Source organism: Rhipicephalus sanguineus, chromosome 9 (assembly GCF_013339695.2).
Source record: "Rhipicephalus sanguineus isolate Rsan-2018 chromosome 9, BIME_Rsan_1.4, whole genome shotgun sequence".
In the NCBI taxonomy this organism is placed as follows: domain Eukaryota; kingdom Metazoa; phylum Arthropoda; class Arachnida; order Ixodida; family Ixodidae; genus Rhipicephalus; species Rhipicephalus sanguineus.
In genome coordinates this window covers 62,835,538-62,861,779 of record NC_051184.2, presented here as the reverse complement: position 1 = coordinate 62,861,779, position 26,242 = coordinate 62,835,538, and the positions used below count along the sequence as shown (strand labels likewise).

At 47.5% G+C, this 26,242-nt stretch overlaps 2 protein-coding genes across 2 annotated transcripts; both read right to left on the bottom strand.

Annotated features, from left to right (window-relative positions):
* Nucleotides 1-235: 235 nt before the first annotated feature.
* On the bottom strand, nucleotides 236-1,399 carry LOC119405588 (probable ATP-dependent RNA helicase DDX5). The gene has a single exon (XM_037672423.1). It carries the CDS (start codon nucleotides 1,397-1,399, stop codon nucleotides 236-238), a length of 1,164 nt encoding a protein of 387 aa, XP_037528351.1.
* An 11,110-nt stretch (nucleotides 1,400-12,509) lies between these two features.
* On the bottom strand, nucleotides 12,510-14,096 carry LOC119405587 (probable ATP-dependent RNA helicase DDX5). The gene has a single exon (XM_037672422.1). It carries the CDS (start codon nucleotides 14,094-14,096, stop codon nucleotides 12,510-12,512), a length of 1,587 nt encoding a protein of 528 aa, XP_037528350.1.
* Nucleotides 14,097-26,242: the final 12,146 nt, after the last annotated feature.

Below are 26,242 nucleotides of genomic sequence, written 5' to 3'. Positions count from 1 at the left end.
AAACTAGTGATGTGATACAAAAGGAACTTATAATACTAATCGAAACCACACTAGCAAAAAAGGTAGTTCTGTGTAATTAAATTATTTATTAAGACCAGCAAGAGACCGTATTCACTCCCTGAGGGCTGAAATACGTGACTGTTGCACGCTATTTGCTTTTCTTTTCTCGTATGGATTTGGGCACTGAAAATATCCAATGCACATTCCGATACGTGTCCGGGAGTAGTCTGCATTATCACGGAACACGGCGCTCGCCAGTGCGACCAACTCCAAGTTTGCGATTCCGCACGGTTCCTTTGGCCATGTCTCTAAGTTCGGGTGGTACAACCTGTTTTGCCTCCAGAAGAATCGACATGAAGTGCCCAGCATATCGCTTATCCTTGGGCGTGAAGAGCGTGTACGCAACAGCGGTGCGGCCGGAACCCGAGACATGTTCGAGGCGCCTCTTGTAAACCTCCGAACTCCCGGGGTAGTCGTAGTTTATCACGTAGCGGACGTCCGCAGCTGCGTCCAGTTTTCGCGCGCACACGTCGGTGCACACAAGTACGGAAGCCCAGTTGTCGCGAAACGTGGTGAAGGCCCAGTCCAGTTTGTCGTCCTTCTTCTTTCCGTGAACTCCGATGACGGGCCACTCTCGAAGTAACAACAGAGTGGCGACGTCGTCGACCGTCCGCTTCGTTTCGACAAATACGATTACCTTGCTACTTGATTCGTTGAGGATGTCCTGGAGAACACTGAGGAGTCGATCGTTTTTTTCTGCCTCGTCGCATACGATGGCGATCTGCTCGACGTTCTGGTCTGAAAGCACCATCTTCACCCCGATGCTGACCTGGACGTAGTCATCCAGCAGGTCTTCGCAGAGCAGGCGCATGTTCCGTGTTCGCGAGTTGAGCCATATTTGCGTCTGACGGCCAGGTGGCATCCAATCTACAATGGCGCGAACTTCGTCTTCGAGCCCCACATCCACCATGTAGTCCAGTCCATCAAACACCACGCACGTGCAGCGGCGCAGGTTCAGCCTGCCTTCTTTCAAGAAGGCGAGCAAACGACCAGGAGTCGCGATACAGACCTGAGGACGTTCCTCGAGTTGCTCGAGCTGCGGTTGTCTGGGATCGCGACAGCAAATGCACGCGACTCCAACTTTCGTGTATTCCTGGATTTCACAGGCCAGCTTATGGACTTCGCGAGCCACCTCACGGTTCGGAACCAGGAACAGTGCGACGGGTCCATTGGCGCACTTAAACGGAGGCTGGCTGAAGAGGTGTGCCATGGCGGGGACGAGGTAGGCGGCCGCCTTCGCTTCCGTACCATCTTGGACTACGGCCAGAAGATCCCTGCCCTTGAAAGCTACAGGCCAGCACTGAGCCTGAATGCTCGTCACGGTGAGAGAGTTCTTCATTTCCAACCATTCTCTTAAGCAGTCAGGTAGGTTGGCCTCTTCCAAGCTAAACACAGGCTTCGGTGCGTCTCGGCCGCTTACCACGATCCCGTTTCCAAGTCGATAGGCGTTAACTTCTAATTCAGAGCGCTGTGCAGTAATGACGTGCTCCGTGTAAGCGTTCCTTTGAAGCGGTGGTATCCTAATGCGATCCCACCTTGGAGGAATTCCGCTTACCTGGCTCTTGTGAGCGCGGACGGTGCACTTTCGCTTCTTCTTCAGTTCAGAGGCCGTACGCGAGCTATCTCCGAGGGCTGGACGGTAGGCTGGGGCTACTTTCTGCCGCCGCCGGTTACCGTTGGGAGGCTGGAAGTTCAAGGGTTGCGCGTTCCCGGTAGGCGGAACGTTCTCCAGCAAAATGTCTACCCAAGCTTCTATGAAAACTATCGCCATCTTGATTCTTGATTCTTGAGCTAGACTTTTGCTGGAGGCAGCTCTTTCGGTGTTGCTGACGGCTCGTGGGCTGGTCGGACCCTGGTGGTGTGGCTGTACCCACTACGGAATGGGGAGGTAGTAAAGGCATAAAGGACCCGGAAGAAAAACTTGATTTGTTTTGTTTTTTCGCCTGGGGGAACTACTAATTATAAAAGCAAATGAGTGAAAAATAAAGCACTACTATATGCTATGCAACATGAAAAATAAAGAGAAGAATGAAACGCGATTTAAATGAGAAGAGAAAGAAGTAAAATAATTACAAAAGAAAAAGAAAAGAAGTTTGTGAACGTTCCTGAATATTCCTTTTTTATTTTCGAAGGTACGAACCCACTATATGAATAGTCCACACACACACGACAGTAATATATAAAAATGAATACAATAAACATCATAAATTACTACAGATCCCATTTGTTGTTCCTCCTATGTCTAGTGGGGTATACTCAATGTTGTGGAGTGGCCGAGTGGAGGTTATTCAAATATTTAGGAAATAATAAATAGAGAATTTTAAGAAATATGCGTTTGATGGACAGAATATAAAATAGGAAAATATTCACGAATTTACTAGGAAAACAGTATTGATTGAGTTAGCTTGTGAAAGGCGCCCGCAGTCAAACCGGGCGAGGATGCTCCGAAACAAAGAATATGGGTTATTGAAAAGTTCAAAGAAATTCGGTGAGGGTAACATTGAAAATATTTTAATTCGAGCCCATCTTAAGGAACCTCTACGTGAAGTCTTGTTTGATTTCACCTAGTTTTTTGATCGGCTTTCCGGAAGCCATTTGTTGTTTGAAAATCTGGCAAGAGAATTGTACAGTCGTGAGCCATACCGTGTGGTGCCGTCTAAGGAAAAATATTACAAAACTGCATTAACAAATAATACCAACACTTTACAAATAAGTAATTCGGGGTATGCTTAGCACGTTCTAAGTATGCGAAAGCACGAAGTGAAAGCCTACTCGGGCACACATCAGCGGATTGTCACCCGCATATCTAAATAAGGTCTAAGTAGGCCTTAGACTTCACATTCTTAGAAAGTTCTAAGCATCCCCCGAATTTTTATTTTTTTACTCACGCGAACGCATTATGAGCGATGTACACACGCAGCTGGCGTGCTCACTTCTTTTCTTTAACTATTTCTTTTGGACAGCAAGCGAACTGTAATCAAGACGGCCGGAGAACGTGTGTTGAGTCTCGAAGGGGATGGGGGAAGTTAAAAGGGCAAGTGTTGGTGTGGATTCGACTTTGTTTGGGAGCGGGCAAATTCCCACATTCACCAAATTGCAAAGACGTTTATTAGCGGGCTCTCGGCGACTATGCACGGCAGCGACAGACAAGCCGGGGCCGACTATCAGCACGAAGGGCGTGCTCTCAGAGAAGAGGACGACCCATAAAAATGTAGATGCGCTGAGTGAAGCACAAACGAGAAACGTGACAAGGGACAGGACTAGTGGTGCGCAAACTTTCAATTGTTTATTTTCGCAAAAGCACGTCAAAGATATACACGTAAAACACTGAAGATAACAAGGACTATAATGCAACGTCTTGTTCATGGAATCAGGTCATTTTGGTGCTATCATGCTCCGCGTGTGTATTCCTAACTAATCTGGCGGTTGTCAATAAAGTTAACTGCTGCCTCACTGAGGGCAATAGATGCAGAGCTCACGTGATTGTGTGATTTAAACATGAAAAATGCCTCCATGATTTCGCGTGTTATTTTATACCTGCAGGTCTAAAAAACGTCGAATAACATGACTTCACGCGATGACGTCATCACATGATTGCAACGCCTCCAATATCGGAGGCGTTGCAAGCTTTCTGCACGTCCCCGGGTTTTGCAATGCCTCCGTGATTGGTGGGCCGATCACAGAGGCCGTGCAAAGCGTCGATGTCATGTGATGACGTTATCAGATGACGTAACGTAATCCGACGTCAGCATGACGTCGTTGAGACGTGACAAATTCGAGCTATCTGCAACGTCCTGGCGACGTCATCACATGATTTTTTGACTCACTCGTGTTGGCGCCGAAGCCTCGGGACTTCAGTTAATTCGCGCGCTTCATGAGGCATCTAAGGCGTTCGCCCTAAAAGCAATGTTCTAATGACCATGACATTCAGCAGCGCGAATTTTGCTTGCATGAACACCCACATTACTGTTGAAAGCACAAACATGGGAGATCCGATTTCTGACTGTAGTGATCTGGCGCACTCGCCGGTACTCCACTCCCGAAGCAAATAAAGAAATCAATGATATATATACATATATAGTACACTCAACAGTTCAACTCCACCTTCGGAGCGACCATCATCGCAGGGTCGAAAAACTTCTCACGAGATCATTGTGCACAGAAGCGCCGCTGAACCGTACTGCACATCTTCAGCGTCAGAAACATTACCAAGCGTCGTTATTATTGAACCTAAGCTTCAAAAAAATTAATCGAGAAAACACTCAGTAACACTGATAGTTAGGCAAGTTGGTATGGGTTCATGTGTATTCTTAGTTTGTATCTCGTGTCAGTCGCGTCTTGTTTAATCAAGAAAACAAACCAAATATATATACGCAAACCCAGAGGTCGTCATAGCACAAAAGTTCACCGATGATCACGAAACTCCCTCATGCGAATTCTGAGCGCAGCTTTGTATTGAGCCAACGCCAACTGTGCTATCCGCATTGGAATATTCTGGCTATTCGCATTGGAACATTCGTTACATATTGCCACAGAAACTGCCAGTGCTCGAACTACGCACCCCACTCTCTGCATTGCAGGCTTCGCGAACCAACCGAAACGCTGACATCGACATCCCCGTCATGACAAGCGAGACTGTCGCAGCGCACCCACCATCCCTGCATGCGCACGAGCTCCGACCGAAGGGCGAGCGCGCGTGACGGAGGATGAAAGCGATGTTAGAGGCCAGTGGCTCGTGATATCGACAGACTCCTCGTTCGCTCATTGGTTACGCCGACGACGACAACGGCGATGCCGAACAACGCAGGAACGGGCGCCTAAGAGCTGCGCTCTAAAAGCACAGCGCGCATCCGATAGAACGTCGTCGACTCGAATCGGCGTACACAGCTCCAGAAATCAGTTTCTCGGTGATTTCGACACATCTAATTCTCTCCATATTCTTCATTAAACTTGCATAACAACGTTCTTGTACAATTTCGCTTTCACAATTTGTTTAGCAGCACTAGATACCGTGGTTGTTACTTTGGTCATTGCGATGTTAATTACTTCTTAAATAGTCAAAACAGTGGTGGGTGAAGCACAATCAATATTTTAACGACAGTCTAATTCGCTTCGATTGATAACGCACCGTTCTAGGCTCTACATGGACAGTTTTAAACGAAAAGATCAAGCAACACTGCCCCTCTGCCAAAAGCGAGCGTCGGCACGGTCGACGCTTGCCAGTGGTTGCGCGCCCTTTTCCTCCACGGGGCGCGCCATGACGCATTTGACGCGTAGGCGCGTGGAACGCGTGCCGGTGCTTGCCAGTGGTTGGGCCTTAAAGGTGCGCGCGAAGAGCGCGCACTCTGCTTTCGCACGATACCGATGATGATGAAACCTGTGTCAGGGCCCACAAGCCACGGCATCCGAATCTTCACTTACTTTACGTAAAGTGTCTACCACTTAATCACATGTGCGCTCGTACAGTCGGCCATGAAATACTACGGACCACACGTGCGCGTGCCGAAACTGCCGTCTTGTGGCCAGCCATATCTGTTGTCGAGAGCATAGCGCTGGCCGCGCAATCGCTATAGAACAGTAGTTCTCAGTCACAGATGTTTGGGGGACTCCTTGTGGACCGGTGAAAGGGATGAAGGTCCCCTTGAGTGAGAAAAAAGGGGAGGGGCTCATAAATTAACACAACATGCAGCGTGAAATGGGTGCCTTTTATTTCTCTCTGCCAAAAAATTGTGAAACGTAAGTGCCACGCTAATTCGATCTCAGCAGCTTGTCGATAAGATCTGCTGTCTGCAGCCTCATTCAACTTATCTCTAGTTACGTTTGCTCTTCAAATATGCAAGCCTAGAAAAAGTATGCTCCCGTACATATGTCGTAGAAAATGGCGACAAAAGCTTTAAGCCCCAACCGCATGCACGCGATTTTCGAGCGACGGCGACGAGCGACAGCGACAAACGGGCTCCGTCGCGATGTCGCGTCGCGACGGGAGCACCCACATGTTCGCGACAAAGTGTCATGGTTGCTAGATTTAAAACTATTGCGTGCACGCAGGTAAATTGCAAAAAAGAATTAGAGAGTAGATGAATGGCAGCATGTCAAATTTATTATTGACTTGTGTGAGATAAGGAAGTCACAGCAGCATTACGGGATTTTCTTTTTTTTGCAATGTTTTGTTTAACTGCTAAAGTAGTATCTGCTGTGACTTCGAGTGGGCGCACGGAAGCGCACGCTATCTATCTACTACGCATCTACGACGCTACGACGCACTTTAAACTGACATTGCAGCAAGCTACCATCATTGCAGCAAGCTACCAACGAAACATCAAAACGAGCCGTCGATCAAAATTAACGACAAAATACGGCCGCTGCCTCGCTCTCCACGTGAGATGGGGTTGCAAAGAAGGTAGGCTATAACGTGCATTCATTGAAGTACGCGCCGATTGGAAGCATCAAGAGCAAATTGCAACCGAAGCGAGGATCGGTGATGCTGCCATGTTGCCGGAAATCGTCACGCCCACTTCCGGGCGACAAGCGATTTTTTCTAGTTTTCCAGAAAGCTGCGACGCGACAAGCGACGGCGATGGATGGCCCTCCGCGACAGCAAATCATGTCGCTCGTCGCTGTCGCTCGTCGCTGTCGCCCGAAAATCGCGTGCATGCGGTTGGGGCTTTACAGCCACGTCATGGAGAAGGAAAAATATAAGTCAGCTCCGCCGCAATGCAAAAATTGTTATGCGGTGAAGCATACTAATATTCACAAGGGGCCGCTGTTTACTGTAACCGCTGTCTTACTGACCGCTGTAATATGTTTACTTTCACGTAATTGCTCATCCCACCTCTACTGTGATTACAGTGAAGGCACGATAGGTACTTTGATAAATAAATCAATAAAAAAATAGATAAAATAAATATTAAATAAATAAATCAACATATTTATTTATTTATTATAATTAATAATCAATTATTAATTAATACTTACTTTTACAGCTGACCGCACTTCTGTGACCACATCAAGTAACAACTGCGCAAGCCAATTTGAACAATGTACTCGAACGCGAACGAAGTATAATTTAAGGAGAGCCTCGTGAAAGGCTACGCTTTCACGAGGCATTATCTGCGTAGCGTTGTCCAAAGGGAGGGTGAATTTAAGCAGCGGAGACGCACGGTATTCATCCATACGGTATCAAGCCCACAGATTTCATCAACCAGGAAGCTCTTCAAGGGAACCAGGGAAAGAGTACACTCGAAAGATGAGAGAGAGAGAGAAAGTATGTGTAACTCTTTTCATTGAGTCCTGACTTCCCCGCAAGGCCCGTAGCCAGGAATTTCTTTCGGGGGGGCCCACTTGCTGAAAGCCTTGACTGTTTGAGAAAACGGCTATTTTCATTATTTTGTGTCTGTAAAAGACCATGTATCATGAAAATCTCGAGGGGGGAGCCCCCCCCCCCCCCTGGCTACGAGCCTGTTCCCCGTATATGAGTCACTTTAAGGAGAGGCGTCAACTCTCTTGCGGGTCCCACGACCCTCCGACGAGAGTGTAATGGTCTCCTAAGAGAGTTCACGGGTCTCCTTAAAAAGAGTCATGTAAGGTCCGGCGTGTCGAGAACGGGGGGGATAGTTGTGTCTTAACCCCAGAAGGCGGCTTCCAAGAAGCCAGCCTCGGAGTCGAGGATCGAAGCGCAGCGAGCATCGATTCGAATGTAGGAAGCGCGGGGACAAAAGGACACTTCCCAGCTGTCCATAACCGTTCGAAGAAAGAGACGCGCCCTATTGACCATCGGTTTAACGACCAACGCAGCGGCACGCAGCCCGCGGGGGGTCCGGGAAGCGGTGCGAAGGAAGCTAAGACTGTGACACCATAAATCTCGCACAGGATCCGTGGACGCCTGTCGACGGAGACGAGATGTCGCCGAGGACGGTGCACGTGGCCCAGTAAATCTCGCAAAGTGCCTGTTAAAAGCCTGTCAACGGATACGAGATGTTTCCGAGGAGGGGTGGCATGGCTCCGCTAGTTAACCGGCCGCACAGTGTAAGAATACGATCAGGGTAGTTGAACGACGCCACCATCGTGTATGTTCTTTTGAGTGCACTTCGGAGAATGTCGTTTGCCGGACGTGTTCCACGTCTCTCTCTCAGGCAGGTGGCTCAAAAGGCTTCAGAGAGAGAGAGAGGGTGGAGGCCTCCGGCAGACCAATTTACAGTTCACCCAATAAGCGGTCTGAGTGATTTTGATTTGCCGTGCGGAAAACTGGGAGGAGCAATGATGGTGTTAAAACCTGGCTCCCGGCTCCTCACGGGGGTTCTTGTCGCAGGAGCGTTGCTATGCACTTGTCGGCTCTGCCGAATGATGTTGCGCAAGTTCCGATGTATATAGTTGCCTTGTAACCTTGTATATATACTCTGTATATAAATGTCGTGTTGTTTTACTGTAAGAAAAGGAGTCGTCTCCATTCTTGAGAGATAGCAGCGACCACGATATGAGGCAAGGCAACTATGACAACCTTCCACTCCCTTCTGCAACTGACAGCGGCTACGCAGCTGAGAGAGCTCTGCTCTGGAATCAAGAGGGAGTGGGGAGAAGGTTGGGGATTTACTAGTCATATGCGTGGATGGTCAGGACGCACAAAAAACAGTCAAATGATTCTGTTTTTGGTCTTAGTGTGATAAGCCGATACAGGACCCCGTGAAGAGGGTTTGCGCAGTGCCCATTCAGGGATGTTTCTAACAAATCTATCCAAAGTGGCTCAACGCTGATGGTTTCATTGATGTAGTTGCATTGTCGTGATCACCATGCAGTAACGTCAGCCAATGGTGTTGCCGAAGAGCGCAATCTGTTATTTCGCACGAGACCCGTACTGTTGAAGGCGTGTAAATTGTTCACTGAAAGCGTCCACAAATTGATCCGTGCGAAGCCTCCTGATTTACCCTTTAGGATAGCGTCCATCAATTAATCCGACGCGAGCTCGTACTTCAAGGATTACGCAAATTATTTATTAGAATGCACCCACACGCTTCCACAAGACAATCGTCGAACGTAATTTTCGATTGCAGCGAACACACCGACAGAGTGACTTTCGAAAACTGCAAAAATTTAATAGAAGGATGAAAATGCGAATGCAAACTCACTTTCAGGAACGGGTGTCTAGGTGTCGTGCACTCCTCTTGGCCTTCCTACTAACGCGCAGAAACAATTAACTTGATTTAATCGAAAGCGCAAGCGGTAAACGAAAACGACGAGTCTGCAACGAGGCCTGCGGCTACGAAGGAACTGACGAAAGTCGAGACAACGCTTACGCTGAAATGCGGCGTTAGAGAGCCGACACTGCTGGGCCGCACGTCTCGGTCAAACTTCACGTTATCTGCGTTGGTATCGCTTCCATCTCCGAGTTGCGCCGCGAGGCTAACGTCGATATTGCAAGATCACATTTGTCGAACAGCTCCGATGGCCAAGCGCGTGACGTCAAGGTCTTGCAAGCGTTGTGACCCACTTTCCAATTTGGTTGATCTGGCGCTGCAGTTTCTGCGGGCGCAGAGAGGTCGGCGCGGCGATCTTCGGTTGCTGTACTCGGTTTCATATAATAGGTGGAAAGCCGGTGGGGGGGGGGGGGGGGCTATTTTGTACGCGTTCTGTGACAGAACGGAGCGAAACGTCCCGAGAGGACGAGAAGGAGCCGCACGGGATTGGCAGAGACTCGTCTGACGGTCAGACGTAAGAATAGCAACCGGAAACGGCAGTGCCGTCAATCATTTTCGCAATGAACATACATACACAGAACAGTCGCACGCACCGTTCCGTCCTATACAACGGATGCGAAATGGTTTCCGGGCGACTTTGATGGGATCGAAACATATACGCTAGGGCCGGTAAATCGAATGAGCCTGTTTTGTATCGGGAGGAAGCAATCGATGAAGCTAAGCGATGAAGCAATCGTACAATCGCATCTTCTGGGCTTTGACAGTGGCGAACACAACTGGCATGGGGGTACGTGAATACACATCAAGAACTGGAGCACCTAGAAAGATCCGCGGGCCAAATTCACTTACGGTCTTCGACTTCATCCTTTAGTTTGCTACACTGCGCCACGGTAATCCGTTTTCTTTTACACCTCTTCATACAGCGTCGCAACTCGACCAAAGAGTAATATTATCTGTTGTGGTTTAAAGCCCCTAGAGCAGATAAGATTATGAGAGACGCCGTAGTGGAGGGCTGTGGTAATTTCGATTACCTGGGGCTTTTTACAGTGCACCTAAATCTCAGCACACGGGTCAAGAACATATTTGCTTCAACCGAAAACGCTACCGCCGCGGATTCCGTCCTGCGACCTTCGGATCACGAGCCGAGCGCCATAACCCATAGATCACCTAGGCTGTGACCTGAGCGAGTGCTCGTCTCACTGGCGAGTCGGGCGTGTTGCCGTGCGGGTGCGTAACGTAGTACAGTACAGGTCACTGCTCAGCACATTTGTCTAAAACACCGAAAAGGCGCGCTCCGAACTGCACTGACGACGCTTTCCGATTACAACTGGTTCGAAAGAGCCCAAATGCTCGCATGCAAAGCCGTAAGGTTAAATGCCTAAGTGTGGTGTGTCAACTAGTTATCGGTATACATGGCGCCAGAGAGTGCTGGAGCGTGCCATTCCGGCGTTCTAGACAAGTTTCTTGACCTCATTAACAGTTCTCAGTTCACGATCAGCTCACAGTACATGATCAGTTCTCATTAATATTGTGTCTAACAAAGAAAAACGAGCCCTTATAATTTCCACTTGAGCTCTGTAGGTTGCAGATGAAACTTAACAGTCGACTGCTCACTGGTTACTTCATCAGAAAATGAGAAGAGGCTATTTGTGTAACGCCGCGAAGATCAACCGAATGGCCATCGGGAGGACTTCGGGCTGTACACCTGTAGACTTCAGTAGATTCCTTCGATGTAAATCATATGGCGTTAACAGCGGTAGCAGCAAATGCTGGCAAACGTACCTGTTCTTGCGGCACGCTATCGCGTGCCCTGGCGTTCATAGAGCCACACAACTAGGGAGCCTACATGACCGCCGTTCATTACACAAAACTTGTGACACAACGCACTTGGCACTCTTCTCGACAGCACTCGCTACTCTCACACCTACGCAACGACACATGACAAGTACATGAGCAGCACAGTGAAGTGATTTCGATTACGCGGGCTTCCTACGCCGGGCTCTTTAATCCGCCAGGGCACGCAGCGTGGCCGCGTGGATGACGATCACAATTAGATAACTTGAACTTGTGCACGCGAACCATGATGGCAACAAAACACGCCTAGAATGCTCAGCAGCAATTTCTGATGAGTGCTGACTATCGCAAGGACCTCTCCATCGATCGAAACGTTTTGCCCCCTAGAGAGAAGAACAACATTATTGAAAATGCCTATAGAATCGATTAGGCCCCTGGATAACAAGATAACTTCAGAACGCTGAAGAAACTAGGAGTGTGCATTAGTCATCTAGTTGTAACCAGTAGTGCGCTCGAGTACAAGCTATCGACATTTCGACACCGCTATCTGTGACCTCAACAAAAAACAGTTCAAGATGGCTGGCGCTTGGGCAAGTAATTCAACTTTAGCCGGGTGGCTGAAACGGGTGACAGACAGACAAACAGACAGACCAAAATTTCTGCGTTTAAGTTCCCCAAGAAAGACTATTGTCTTTAAAAAATTAACAACGGAGACCACCTGCTACACTTCATCACTCACTCTGATTCATGTCACCACTCACTCACCCCTGTGAAAGACATTCTCATGATGAAGCTGCACATGGGCGTAGCCTTCAAACGAAATGATATACCAAGCTTAGTTTGTAGCATGCACTGCGTCCTACTCTCTGCTTATGCGAACGACGGCAATGCAACCAATACACCTGTTCATGGTGTACATTCCGAGCGAGCAAGACACTCTTACGGTAGTCAAAGCCCACTTCCCAATTATATCCCACAACAATGGGAAGCGGAATACTTTCCATATCCACATTGTAAAACCAGCTACGGCTGTTGGAGTGGACGTAACGCGCGGTGTCTACTGCTGCACCTCAGGAAAGAGGAGTATGCTCCCCGACCCTTTAACCATTATGGCTGCAGACAGTTGGACAACACTACTTAATGCAAGCTCCCAATCATCGTCATATCCAGTCACAGCATGCATACTACGATAATATCTGTAGTCCATCGAGGTCCGATGAGCTGCTTCTGAGGTGCCCCCCCCCCTCATAAAAAAAAGAATAAATTAGAACAAGAATGATCCACGCTATAATAGTTCTGGTTAACTCAAATAATGTTTAATACATGCAGCAGATTGTATCCACTGCCTGTGGGCTGAAATACGCGACTGTTGCACACAATAATTTATGATGTCGTAGAGATGTGGCCACCGCAAGTATACAATCGATATTTAAAGTACACGTCTGGGAGTAGCAGCCTGCATTGTCACACAACACCGAGTTTGCCAGTGCAACCAACTCCAGCTCTGCGATTTCGTGCGGTTCCTTTGGCCATCTCTCTCAGCTCTCGTGGTACGACCTGTTTCGCATCGCGAAGTATCGACACGAACTTGCAAGCGTGTCGCTTATCTTGAGACGTGAAGAACGTGTACGCCACGGCGACGCCGTCGGAGCCCGAAGCGTATCGCAGGCGCCTCTTGTAAACCTCCGTGCTCCGGGGGTAGTCGTAGTTGATCACGTAGCGTACGTTTCCGGCTCCATCCAACTTTCGCTCGCACATGTCGGTGGACACAAGAACGCGCGCCCCGTCACCCCGAAAAGCGGCAAGGGCCCCGTCCAGTTCGTCGTCCCTCTTTTTTCCGTGAACACCTACGACGGGCCACTCTCGAAGCAACAACAAGGTCGCAATGTCGTCAACCGTCTGTTTCGTTTCGACGAATATGATGACTTTGTGACGTTCTTCCTTGAGGATGTCCTCGAGAACAGTAACGAGTCGATCGTTTTTTTCTGCCTCCTCGCATACGATGGCGATCTGCTCGATGCTCTGGTCAGAAGGTGTCGTCTTCACCCCGATGCTGACCAGGACGTAGTCTTCTAGCAGGTCTTCGCAGAGCGGATGCACGTCCTGTGTTCGTGAGCTGAGCCATATCTGCGTCTGACGGTCGGGACGGAGCCACTGTTCGATGGCCAGAACATGATCTTCCATCCCCGTAACCACCACACGGTCGACTCCATCAAACACCACGTACGTGCAACGAAGCAGGTCCAGGCTGCCTTCTGCTAAGCGGGTGACCAAACGACTGAGAGTCGCGATGCATATAGGAGGATCTTTCTCGAGTTCCTCGAGCAGCGGCTGTTTGGAATCGCCATTGGAAGAACACGCGGCTCCAACCTTCGTGTACTCTTCGATCTCGCAGGATAGCCGATGGACTTCGCGAGCCATCTCACGGTTAGCAATGACAAAAAGCGCGACGGGTGCGTCACCGTACTTCGATGGAGGCTGGCTGACGACGTGTACCACGGCGGGGACAAGGTAGGCGACGGCCTTTGCTTCCGACCCAGATTGACCTACGACCAGATCATCCCTGCCATTGAATACTACAGACCAGCACTGATCCTGAATACTCGTGACATTATGACAATTCTTCGTTTCCAACCAGTCTCTTAAGCATCTTGGTAGGCTGGCCTCTTCGAGAATTAGCATTGGCTTCGGTACGTCTCGCCCACTGACTATGATCTCGTTTGTGAGTCGATAGGCGTTCACTTCTAGCTCAGACCACACCGCCGTTGTAACGTGTTCCTGGTAAACCCTCTCTTCAACCGGTGGTATTTCAATGCGGCCCCACCTCGTAGGAACTCCGCTTACCTGGCTCTTGTGTACGCGGACGGTGCGCTGTTTTTTCTTGTGCATTTCAGAGGCCGAATGCGAGCTATCCCCGGGCGCTTGACGGTAGGCAGGGGCCACTTTCTGTCGCGGCTGGTTAGCGTTGGGATGTTGAAAGTTCTTGGGTTGCCTTTGCATGGGTGGTAGCGTGAAGACTTCTACCATGACGTCCATCACAGCTTCTGCCATCTTCAATACCTCCATTTGAACGGGTTGGACTTCTGGCACTAGTCTTTTGTTGAAGGCTGCTCTTTTTGCGTCCCAGACGGCTGGTGGATGGTTGGATCCTGATGTTGTGGCTTCAGCCCACTACGGGGGATCAGCGATAAATAAGAGGCAGTAGAGGGTAAAAAGAAACTAAGAAGAAATTTTGCAAGCTTACTCGTGGAGTTATTCTTTATCATAAAGGTACGAACCTACTGTGCGGCATACAACACACTGACAGGGCAGTTATACAAAAAATATTTATAATAAAAACATTCTAGTTGCTATATTTGTTTTGTGCTTTGTCTAGTGGGTTATAATCAGTGTTGTGGAATGGCAAATATAAGGTTATAAAGAAATGTATAGTCTGTATTATACAGCGGTTTCTAAGAAATTTCCGTTGGTCAAAATAACGTAAAATAAGAAAATGTTCATGAATTCAGCAGGCACACTGTATTGACTGAGTTTGCTTTTTAAGGGCGCTCGCAGATATCGCCGGCGAGGAGCCTGCGAAATAAAGAATATCGATCATTGAAAAGTTCAAATGAATTTGCTGGAGGCAACGTGCATCAATATTTTAATGTGAACCCTTCCTAAGGAACCTCTACGCGAGGTCTAGTTTGATTTCACCCGCTTTTCCGATCGGCCTCCCGGAACCTACCTGTTCTTTGAATATCTAATTGCACATTCGTCAACAGTATCATGGACAGCCGTTTATGAGAAGAATAATACAATATGTGCACTATCAAATAATTTCAACACTTTAGTAAGAAGTCACTGTTTCGCCGCATGCGCGAAGCAGTGAATGCGATAGCAAGAAATTGGAATGTCACATGAAGAAGGGCAAGCAGCTCGAAACTTGCAGCGCACTGCTCAAGCACGAAGGGTGCATGAACAGAACCCACACAGGACGAGCGTGAATAGAGAGGCGCACAGCGTCTTCAGATTGCATTAGGAGTTACCCGATAATTTCGTATGCACAGCGGACCCCAGAGAATCATTTTGGCTTTCGTACACGAATTTGTTTTAGAACAATGGACCATAAACACGGAGCGCATGCTAGGAGCCTGTCCCATTACTTGGTTTGGGAAAAACTGGTTTTCGGCCACAAAGAAGTTTGAAGGAAAGCACGAATGTGGCAAATATGCACAAAGGGACATCCTTCCCAAATTACAAAGAAAAAAAAGTCACTCTTTTTCGAGTTTTGCCTTACCCTGTGCCATTATGTTCCCCTTAATTCTTTCATGCGGTTCTGGGATATAGAAGTGCTTGTTGCTGGGCTAGTTGGTCCATCATAATGAGGGAAATTCTAGACGCCTAAAACACCGCAAGAAGAACGAAGAGGCACAGGGAAAGAGCGTCACTCCGCAACTGATTTATTCTCAGCAGAGACTCAGAAAATATAAATGCCACACCAAACATGCGCACACCGCACTGCATCACCTAGTAACTACACATCAAAAGACATGAGGTCAATTGAAAGGCATATCTAATCAAGCGATCACGAGCAAAATTGAAACTCAGACATGAGGAAAACCACTGACGTGTCACTTACACTCAACTCGCCTTTCTTCCCTATCCAAAAAGCTTCCATTATTTCCCGGGCCAGAGCATCTGAGCTTCTGGCAAGAACAGAAACGCTTGAAAACTTGGCACTCAAACCTGGCGCTGAAAGCGCCGCGCGTTAGGTGGCAGTCAAGTGGTATTTTTAAATTTCGCGCGATTTAAAGAAAGGCCAGAAAAAATTAAGCAGGGTAGTTGTGTTACCATAGATTGCAAATTTTGATGTTTCTGAACAAGCGCTACAACATTGGTATAGAAGATTTCTCTCTAGAGTTACTACTTTAAAAGTTCGTTAAGCACTACTTGGTAAGTGCCCAGCTTTGCGGATTGGAAAACATATTCTGACACGCTTTGTATGGCTCAGAACATTACTGCGGTAATCGGAGAAGCGTAGCGGCAATGTTTAATTTTTTAATACTAGGTGCTTTTTATATGAAACACCTTGTATAATGAAGCTGCCACAAGACACGTCGAGTACTCAAGACTAAGCCCTATAAAGCAGCTTTCGCTCATGCTCATCCATTCGTGTGGTTCTCTAACCTCAACGAGAACCACTGCGTAGGCCCAATCAAAGTGCAAAGATTCCATACTTACAGCGCTAGACGACACCACAGAGTAGAAGAGAGACAAGACACACGGAGCGCTGACTGAAAACTGACTGAAAAATTGAGTGTTGTCTCGCGCTTTAAATATGGAAGCTTGATTGCAACTCGCCCAACGTATCGTTTTGAGCAAAGATTGCTTGGATAAGCATGGAAATAACGCGCACGCAGATGTGTCCCCCATAAAACATGTGGCTCAAGTCTTAAAGCACTACCGACTATCATTGCTATAAGAAGGCCATGCACACCGAAAATGGGTTGCCGCGGTACCTAAGCTGCACTAATGCATATGCGCTAATGAAGCGCCTAAAATTTGGGTTATCCTTCTGTATTGAGTCATCCACTTACTCCAATGTTCGAGTGCCTCTGAATGGTCACTGGACCCCAGCCGTCTCGCGCTGAACGACGGAAAAATACATGATCCACATAACTTCAATTACACACGAACCATAGAGCAGATGCTTTTCCGTTACGTGAAAAAAAGACATGGTTGATCCCTCCGTCATAGGAGTCGGTACAACACGAAAGTAAAACATGCCCTTAGAGAAGTAGTTGATTGTTTACTGTACATTGATATAAGAGGGCTTGCTCAATGTCTCTTGGTCTAAAAATGTCTAAAAAAATATAAACGTGATCACGGCACAATTACGGCATCACGAAGTCACAGATGGTCAAAATTTGTAACGTTGTGATGACATCATCACGTCGTCACTGACGTCACATAACGTCACGTCACACGATGACGTCATCACGTGATATGGTCGCTTGATCAAACATGGGCCGATCCCGGAACTACTGCAAAACCCCGAGCAGTGCAGAAAGCTTGCATTGCCTGTGATCCCGGAGGCAGTGCTAAATCCGGTTGGGTGCCGAATTGTTTCGGGGGGGGGGGGGGGATTCAATACGATCGACTGAGAAGAAAAAGGAGAAGACGCCGATGGCATTCGCTTTCGAACTTTTGATACAAAATTCGAGGGGAGACAACACAACAATTCAACAACACAACAATTCGACGGAAGCTTTGCATTTCGCCTTTAAGAGCCGAAGGATCATCGACGCGTACGGGTGGTCGCAGCAACTGTCGTTATGCCCGTGAGAGGCGTACTTCGTGCAAGCCACAGTCAGCTTCTGGCCGCTCAGACGTTTCAATTCCGGTCCACCGGTTTCCATATCTCTAGGCGAGCCTATCCAGCGATGAATTGAAACAGTAGATTGTGTGGCGGGCCATAGATGTTTGCTCCCTGCGCTTTCATTCAGGGCAAGCAGAACAACCGCTTGGCAAGCTAGGACGCGTTTCCAAGGTGCCACTGCGTGCGAGACGATCTCGGATTGTGGCCGAATCAACAGCCAGGACACGCAGAGATCACCGAGCATAGAAGCATTGATGAGCTTCGGAATTTCTTCGCGAGGCATGCCGGGATCTGCACCAATGATCACGGACTTCCTGCTTTGTAGGACGTTACTCAAGACATGCAAACGAAGCATTCTGTCTGGGATGCGCCACGTTGTTATCTTCCTGCTAATGCGTCAAGCAAACGAAGTATGGGCTTCTCTCCATTGCTTCTCGGGGGACACAAGAATGACATCGGTATTTCTGGATGATAGTGAGAACATATTTTCTTGCTTGGGATTCCCTGGCGATGCTTCAATGCAGGCGAAGATAGCTACAAGTGATGGAGACACTAATACGCGAAATCCTGCAGCGACCATAGTGGTACTCGCGTCAACGCTGGTACAGACGTCTGTTAGGGGCTAGGGAGCAGCCGTTATAGTGGATGTTAAGAATTCCCTCAGTGTCTGACGTAGCAAACAGCAGCCGTCTATTGCAACGTGATGGCGGTACTGAACGCGAGCGGTACTGAACGCGAGCCTGTTTGATATTATTGATATCGAGATAAAGCGTTCAAAAAAAACCTTTTCACTGGAGACGCCGCAGCTGGAACCCTCTAATGAAGTGGCGTTATACATGGACAACTCTCGATCACTTAATTTGGCTTATGGTCAGCGAGTATTATGAACACAGTAGCACCGGTTCCTAATTACTGAACGTTCCTTCCTGGCGTCTTCAAAATATAGCTGCCGTCATTATCACCTCCATTGAATAAGGTAATTTTGACTTCAAGAACGGCTACATTGTTCTTTACTAATCTCTATAGCAACAGTAAACAATTAAGAGTAATAGTATTTCATTAGTGGCAAAGTGTAAGCAGAATATTAATGAGAACTAACAGACAATAACGCCAAAGAAAGTACAGGGGGTGTTATCTGTAGTATTTAGAATATAAATGTGAAGAAAGTAAAGTGGACGGAAAGATGACTTGCCGCGGTCCCTGCCGGCGGCAAGTCATCTTTCCGTCCACTTTACTTTCTTCACATTTATATTCTAAATACTACAGATAACACCCCCTGTACTTTCTTTGGCGTTATTGTCTGTTAGTTCTCATTAATATTGTGTCTAACAAAGATAAACGAGCCCTTGAAAAATCATCTGCTTTCCTTCATTCAAAGTGTAAGCAGGTACCACCTGTAATTTAGAAGCTTTAATCCATCTTTTGACGCGTTCTGCACAGAACAGTGTGACAACACTACAACCGCGAAAGATTGCGATAAGTACACATTCATTGTCGGTTCGACAACAAAAGTGTCAAAGAGAAAACAGATTGTTTTTCGCCCGTAAACGACATTACCAAAGAGAGGAACACTTGCATGCAACACTGCAACCCTGACGACGACTAGGCGGAATGAAAAAAAGTTACAAGTGATGGCCGATTCTTAATTACACGTGGTTGTGTTGTTAGCAACACCTCTGCCTGCCCTCTCATAAAGCAATAACACAACTTCCTATTACATCGATTGGCTGAAATGAACTTAAAACTCTCATATTTTAAGTTTTCAAACCAGGTGAGTATTATGAGACATGCCGTAGCGTGAGACTCAGGTATCGTTTCAACCGCATAAGTTTTTTTAAACGTGCACCTAAGCAAACTTGCGAGAGTGTTGTTGAATGGCGTCCTCGCGGAAATATGGCGGCCGTGGCAGAAGGCATTAAACAACGTCACTCAGGTTAGCGTCGCAACAACCTAACCGCTAACCACGACGGGCTGTGAAAGTATAGAGACGGTATGATCACTCGTTAACCATCGAAATTACTTTTTTATCACGTTTGTCGTATATTGCAGGCTCTAATTGCGGTTTCTTACACATTTCTTTACGTCCCTTCAGTGATCCATTTCCTGGCTTGGCGTTCAGGGTTGCCACGTTTGGCTTCTTTGTGACGATTTGGCTGCTTCTTTAGGCCCGTGGCGGCAGAGATAACGTTTTGCCTACTTGGCTATCTTTTGACTGCTTTCTTGTTCCCTCGATTTGAACCAAATGATCAATATCTTTTGTCGTCACGGCCGCTGGCGTTCGCGTATTCGTTGTGAAAATATGGCGAACAAGGCGTTTTTCCAGCTCCGGATATTGAATTCGGCGCATGGATTACACAAAACACTTTTGGATACGTGACTGAGACTCGGGGAGAAAACTGTTGCACCAAGCCTCCTTTTGCAGACCACCTGTTGCTGAACGCGGCTTTAAACTGTGATCGTAAGTGAACTGGACAGTCAAAAGCGCTCCGTATGCAGGAAGCTCTGCACTCTTCGACATTCGAAATCGAATATCTGGCGAACCGTCAGTGTTATCTCTTTGAATTATGTATGGGCTGCAACTGGGAAATCATAACTTATAGGAGTTTGTCATCACGCGAGCAACGATTCGGAAAGTTACTACAATTCGTGCTTCAATCGCAGCAACAGTGACTTCGAGAACACATGCTATATTCACTATATTCCTTTTATGGTACTTCTAGTCACTTCAAGAGAAGTCACGCAACGTGAAGAGCGCGTCATTTCTGCAACAGGCGCAAAAAACTTCATCATCCTGCACTAAATGATTGCTACATTCAATAACTTATGCTTTAATCTCAGTAATTATGATTTTGAAGGGCTCCTGTTGTACGTATTTGTGTTTGCGGCGAAAGGTTTTTGCGTTTACCCTTTTAAATTAAAACGCCGCAGTTCTTTTCACACACGCGTGGATACTTCTGGCTGCATTCACTGCCCTCGGCTGATGTTGGCGACTTCGATGGCTATAGTTTTTCCAGTTTCTTGGCTATTTTCTCTCTTTTCGGCCTGGCAACCTTGCGACGCGGGAAATCGGCTGCGCACTGCAAAGACTGCGGATGTCAGGCTCTGAGCAAACGGTGGTAGCGTTTTACTAGCTGAAAGAGCAAAAAATAGATAGTGGAGGCCTACAGCCTGGTATCAGGAGAATCCGGCGTATGCGTAAGCACCCTAATTTAAATAAGAATGAAATTTATTTTTTTTTAATGACACGCTCTGCGGGCGTGTGCGCTGAGGAATGCTGCGCAACATTGTGGTCAGCACACTTTTTGATCTGAAGCTTTCTCTGGTCCTTTTGCCATACTTTTTTTTTTTGCTAATACTTTCACCACTTCGCTTGTCTACACTCCTTCTTTGAGCGCAACCTCAGGAGGCGCCTCACGATAGAATAAACTTTAGAATAACAGAGCTGAGCTAAAGTCGGTTTTCCTTTAGAAAAAAAAAAACGTGTCGTCGGTATTCCTTACATTCATTGCGTACCTCACAGGTTAAAGAAAATGGGGAGTAGACACGGCGTTGATGTTTTTACGTTTTCCAGTAAGCTAACTAAGATATGTGTCGCGGTACAGAGACAAGAAATGAGCGGGTGATAGACAAGAAGCGGACTACATTTGTTTTGCTGAAACATACCAACAAATTTACTGAATGCCGTACACGAGTGGTGTATACCATTCCGTTTAGCCGCGGCCGCTTCTACGTAGAGTAAGCGGGTCGCTGTGTTAACCAGAGATTAATGGAACATAAGAGATCGCTAAACAGAGGGTCACCATCTAAACTATCCATATATTGTCGAGAGTGTAAGTGCACGCCAAAATTCAATGAATGCGCGATTTCCTAGCGGCGTAGGAATGAAGAAACGCGTTTAATGGTTGAGATATAGATAGAGAGAAAGAGCAGAGGAAGGCAGGGAGGTTAACCTGAAATTTGTATCCGGTATGCTACCTTGCACTGGGGTTGGGGAATAGGGGGCTGAAAGCGAAAGAGAGAAAATAAATAAAAAGTATGAAAAACAATCACAGCCACACACACAAACGAGAGCGTTCTGCTCATGGGCGTTCTGACAGGTCAGTAGAGCGCAGGAATGGTTGAGGCCGGGCATATCGATAATAGTGGTAGCGCATGCGTGAGCCAACCACCGATTAACCAGCATGGAGACAAAATCAAGTGTCTGAATGGGTTTCTCTCACGCAGACCGCCGCGCATGCCGGATTGATAGGTTCGCCTATAGCTTGGGCATGCGCAGATGAGTTTTCGTGCCTTATTTCTTTTCAGCCATTGTGCACCTTTTCAGATGTTTGTCGGTGTTTGTCGTGCCTTGATCTCCCTCTTGCGTCCGTGTTTGCATGCCCTGTCTGTTTAAGATAGAAGAAACAGTTCATATGCTCCGCACACTCGTTCATGTTGTATCTTCCTGCCTTCTCTAAGTGGCTTGTACCGCCTATGCAGCGCAAAAATATGCGACCTAGGTTCACTTCTATAGTGCAAAGAAAGCTGAAGGCTTGAGGCGACCAAGCTTAAACTGCGACCAAACGTGAGACGATCGCTGGAATCAACATTTCAAAAAAAGAAAAAGATGGCTTTTTGTCATCTAGACAGTCAATATAGTGACAATACAAGCCAAATTGTCGACAAGTTGGGCGCCGATTACGCTCCGCGTTCGACTGCAGCTAATCGCTCAATAATTGAAGCTCATGGGCTGACATCTAACGAGGTTCTCTAAGGCCAGATTGCCAGCTAACAAAACGAGAACGGAGTAAAAATTGAGAGACACTCACGGATAGATTTGGATATTTAACTTCAGTTGCCCTACCAGATGTGACTTCATATTGCACTTATCAAAGTTTAAACGAATAAGTAATAAAATAATAGCGTTGTCCTTCGCCGCGACTACAAACAAGGCAGTTCCCGGCATAACCGGGCTGTGCGTAGAAAAAAAAAACAATCACTTTATAGAGCGCATCCTTTGCTCGATATCAATACCTTACGGCTAAAACTAAGCAGTATCATTCTCACCATCTCCTTCGGTAGACCCTGTCAAAGGCGACGCTACTGAAGTTCCTCCGCAGGGACTGTCGGGGCACTTGAAGGAAGACATAGCCACCGCCGGCACCACGCACACGCACCATTCGCGCTCAACTGCGCTCGGCCGCACGCGCGGCCCCGCTGTGACGTGAAGCTCCGGCAACGGCGCATGCGCCCCGAAAGCCGGCGATCGTAGACATAATCGAAGTCCTCGCATATCGTTCGCGCGGGCACCATTAGAGCTATCGCGTTCCCGAGTTTCGATGTGGTGATAACATCAGCTCAACTGCGCTATCGCAGAGGAAAGGGAAACGGGCTAGGCACTGAATGTGGACTTGAGACGTGTCGCAGTTTGCATGCGGTGACAGTTCGACAACGTAAGTTGGCCATCCCGAAGCACATTTTGTGAACACCACGTCGATCTCATTCAACTGCGTCCTGGAACAGTGTCCGGCGGTGTACGAATTCCAACGAAACATACAAATATTCGAAACGACCCATCTGCTTGACCCAGGTGACTGGTTGTAGCACTCGCACCTCGCGTTTGTGTGTCCTATATTTCGTCGCACTTTCGAGGAGGATCTCAGAGGCCGCGTAAAAAGAAGCGCGTCGTTGAGATCTGCCCCACGAGGTGCCCCAGCCAGTACAACAAAACCGTGTGCTCTTCAAATGAACTAATTCAATAAATTTTCGTTAATTACCGTGACACCTAATTGGCCCATTCAATGTCTAGTTGATATCTGATTAACCTCCCGGCCTTCCTTTTTTTCATCCCTCTCTCTATCTGGCCCTTAAGGTAAGTGAACTTATGCTCTGACAGTATGCTTATCCAGTGCACCTGCAACCCTAACCTTGAGCCAGAATTATCTATTTCATAGCAGTTTTATTTTTTACAACACTTTATTCTGAATACTTGGAAAGTCAGGAATAAGTGCTAGACCGGAAGTGCTTGGAAGAGAAAAATTCGGCAGATCCCACGCACCGTAGGAGTCGATGTTATGCGAAGCATGCTGGGGAAAGGTGACTGTGGCGTAATTTTTTACTGAGCGAAACATTACAAAATGACGCTAGAGATTTGTATAAATTTTATACGCACACATATATGTTGAAGAGCCGCATATGTGTTATATAACTAGTTGTTTACAGTTGGATAACGCTGCAAACTGCAGCGTGGGTATTACCAACACCAGAAGCGGTAAGCTGATATGGAGGGCTTATACTTGTCCCTTATGATAGAGAACGCACGCCCGTTTCACGAACCCGTGTGCACGTGTGGAAGAAGTTCTTGACAGTTGTTGAACAAGGTTATCATCACCGTGATCAGTGAGCACCAGCAGGTGGTCATGACTTGTTATCGGATCTGGTCGTGATTGCGGTGACGAGGGGTCCATGCGTAGTGAAGTATGAGGTATAGTACAGCTGTTGGAAGTCGTGTATGCCTCGGTCATTTTGTCGACAAATTTTCTGTCGATAAAGCCGGCTACATGTCGAAATCTGAAGTCACCTTTCGCGTTGGTGAGGTATAGGCCGTCGAGGCTGGTAGGCCTGGATAGTGCTACGTAGACCAACATCAGTGGATGACGCTTGTCGTATTCGTAGACTAACTACCTGGGCGTATCTGGCCTGCGTAGCCTAGTCTACAAAGCGGCTGTTAATCAATCTGTCATCATCCTCTGTCAGCATTAGGTCATCGCCCAGCCTCGTAAGAAATGAAGAGGACACTGCGTCGTTTTGGCGGACTAAGTGCACTTTACGTTGCGATGATGTGAATATCATACGTAACTTTCGTTAATGTGTTCCTCCGGGGTAGATCAATCTTTCAATATAGCTTGCTGAATCATAGGAAGGCAAATGTAATGTTTATTAGACTGCTCTAAAAGCGGAGCCAAGACTAGAACCACAGACTGTATGACGCCTGTATCGTAGCAGTACATCTGTATTGTTATCACTTTCTTGTAAAATTAGATAGCCAGCATCACAACCACGATTGACGTTGCACCGACATTGCACCTAGATAGGCTGTTTGTCCCAACCAGTTTATGGACCTGGCTTGGCTCTGTGGTAGAATACCTTATTGCCACGCAGAATGCTTGAGTTCGATTCCTGCTGGGATCCTAATTTTCATTGTTTCTATTCATCAGTTCAGCGCTGCCGATGTCGGTTTTTCTTAACGGTCTCGCATTTAATGGCTGTTCTCGCCGTTTCTGGGTAGCTATGAACTGTCAACCACCTGTAGCTCACAGCCGTGTACCGCGGCCCGTGGTAAACGGGTATGTGCCACACGTGTCTGGAGGAAAGGGTTTGACGACGTACGCGACAGGATTTTCACGTTATTCATGTCATGACCCAACAGTCATATTCGTCACATCCTCTTACCCTCCCATGCAAATTTTGGTCTACACCAAGTCAAGGAAGCGATCATGAGAGCCTCCAGACGTAGGCGGCTAGATAGATAGATAGATAGATAGATAGATAGATACGTAGATAGCAACGCTCAAAGTGCCAAAGGTTCGCTAAGAAATGCTTCGCATTTAATAGGAGAGGCACCCGTTGCTTCACCGGTAACAATTATTTCTGCTTGCCATTAGGCTCGCCGACGATGAGAACTTTGATTAAGTTTTCACCACCCTGGTTTCTTGAACGTACACTAAGTACATGAGTGTTACTGCATTTCGCGCCCCCACCCCCCTAACTAAATGCAGCCGCAGCCAGGAATCGAACCTGCGTCCTCAAGCTCAGAACGAAAATCAGAGGGTCCCTTGTGCACTCACCTAAGACGACTCGAAGGCGAAAGCCATCTTTTTCTTGTCAATCGATTGTTAGCACATCGCTAGCGCCTCTAGGAGAAGCGCGCGTGCTGGTGTGAGCAGTGGAAGAAGAAGACGGCGTTGACGAGTGAGACTCTCGTGCGTGTTCGCCTGTGTGGCGTTGTGTTGCCTCTGCGGCATGTTATTTCTGATGTTTTAGTAAATTATCCTTCTTCATTACTGCGTCTCGTGTTTTCAACGACGCCCAAAGACCGGCCTGTCATGTAGGCTCCCAAGTTGTATTGATCCTGCCCTGCCACCCTCTGACAGCTTTGTGCACCTAGCGTGGTTTCGCATTGCCTCCAAGATTGGAGGCAGCTCACGTTGTTTTACACTGCCTCCGTGATCAGCCCTCCTTCGACCAAGCTATCATGTGATGTGATGACGGCGTAGGTTTATGCGACAGGAACGAAGGAACGAGACGACTCAACCATAATCGAGGCCAGCATTGAACACGAGCCGTAGCTTCACGTGCCACCGCGAAGCGACGTCTTTATTTTCTTCTCCTGAGGTCGCGCGCTCTGCGGTTTCGTTCGCCGCCCAAACGACGGTGCTACAACGGCTTTGTGGCGTTACGTCCCATGACAGGACGCCAAATTTTGGGACGTCATGATGACATCACAAAATTTTTGCAATCTGTCACGTCATGATGAGGTCATAAGGTGACGACATCACGTGATGATTTCTTGCACCACTCGTCCCCGACGCTAGAGGACGCGAGACGCCGTCGACGACGCGTGACCCCGAGGGTCAGATTTCGTGTTTAGTGAGGCATATAAGGCTTTCGCCTTAATAACTTTTAATGGCGATAGCACCTGTATGACACTCTCGGCTGGTTTTTGCCTTCGGCGTCGTCGTCATGTCCCGTATATGTACATATATATGCATATATATAAAAGCCACAAAAAATAATTCATGAAAATACTTTTCAACGCGTGGAATCGAACGGACGACCTCTCGCTCGGCAGCGCGCG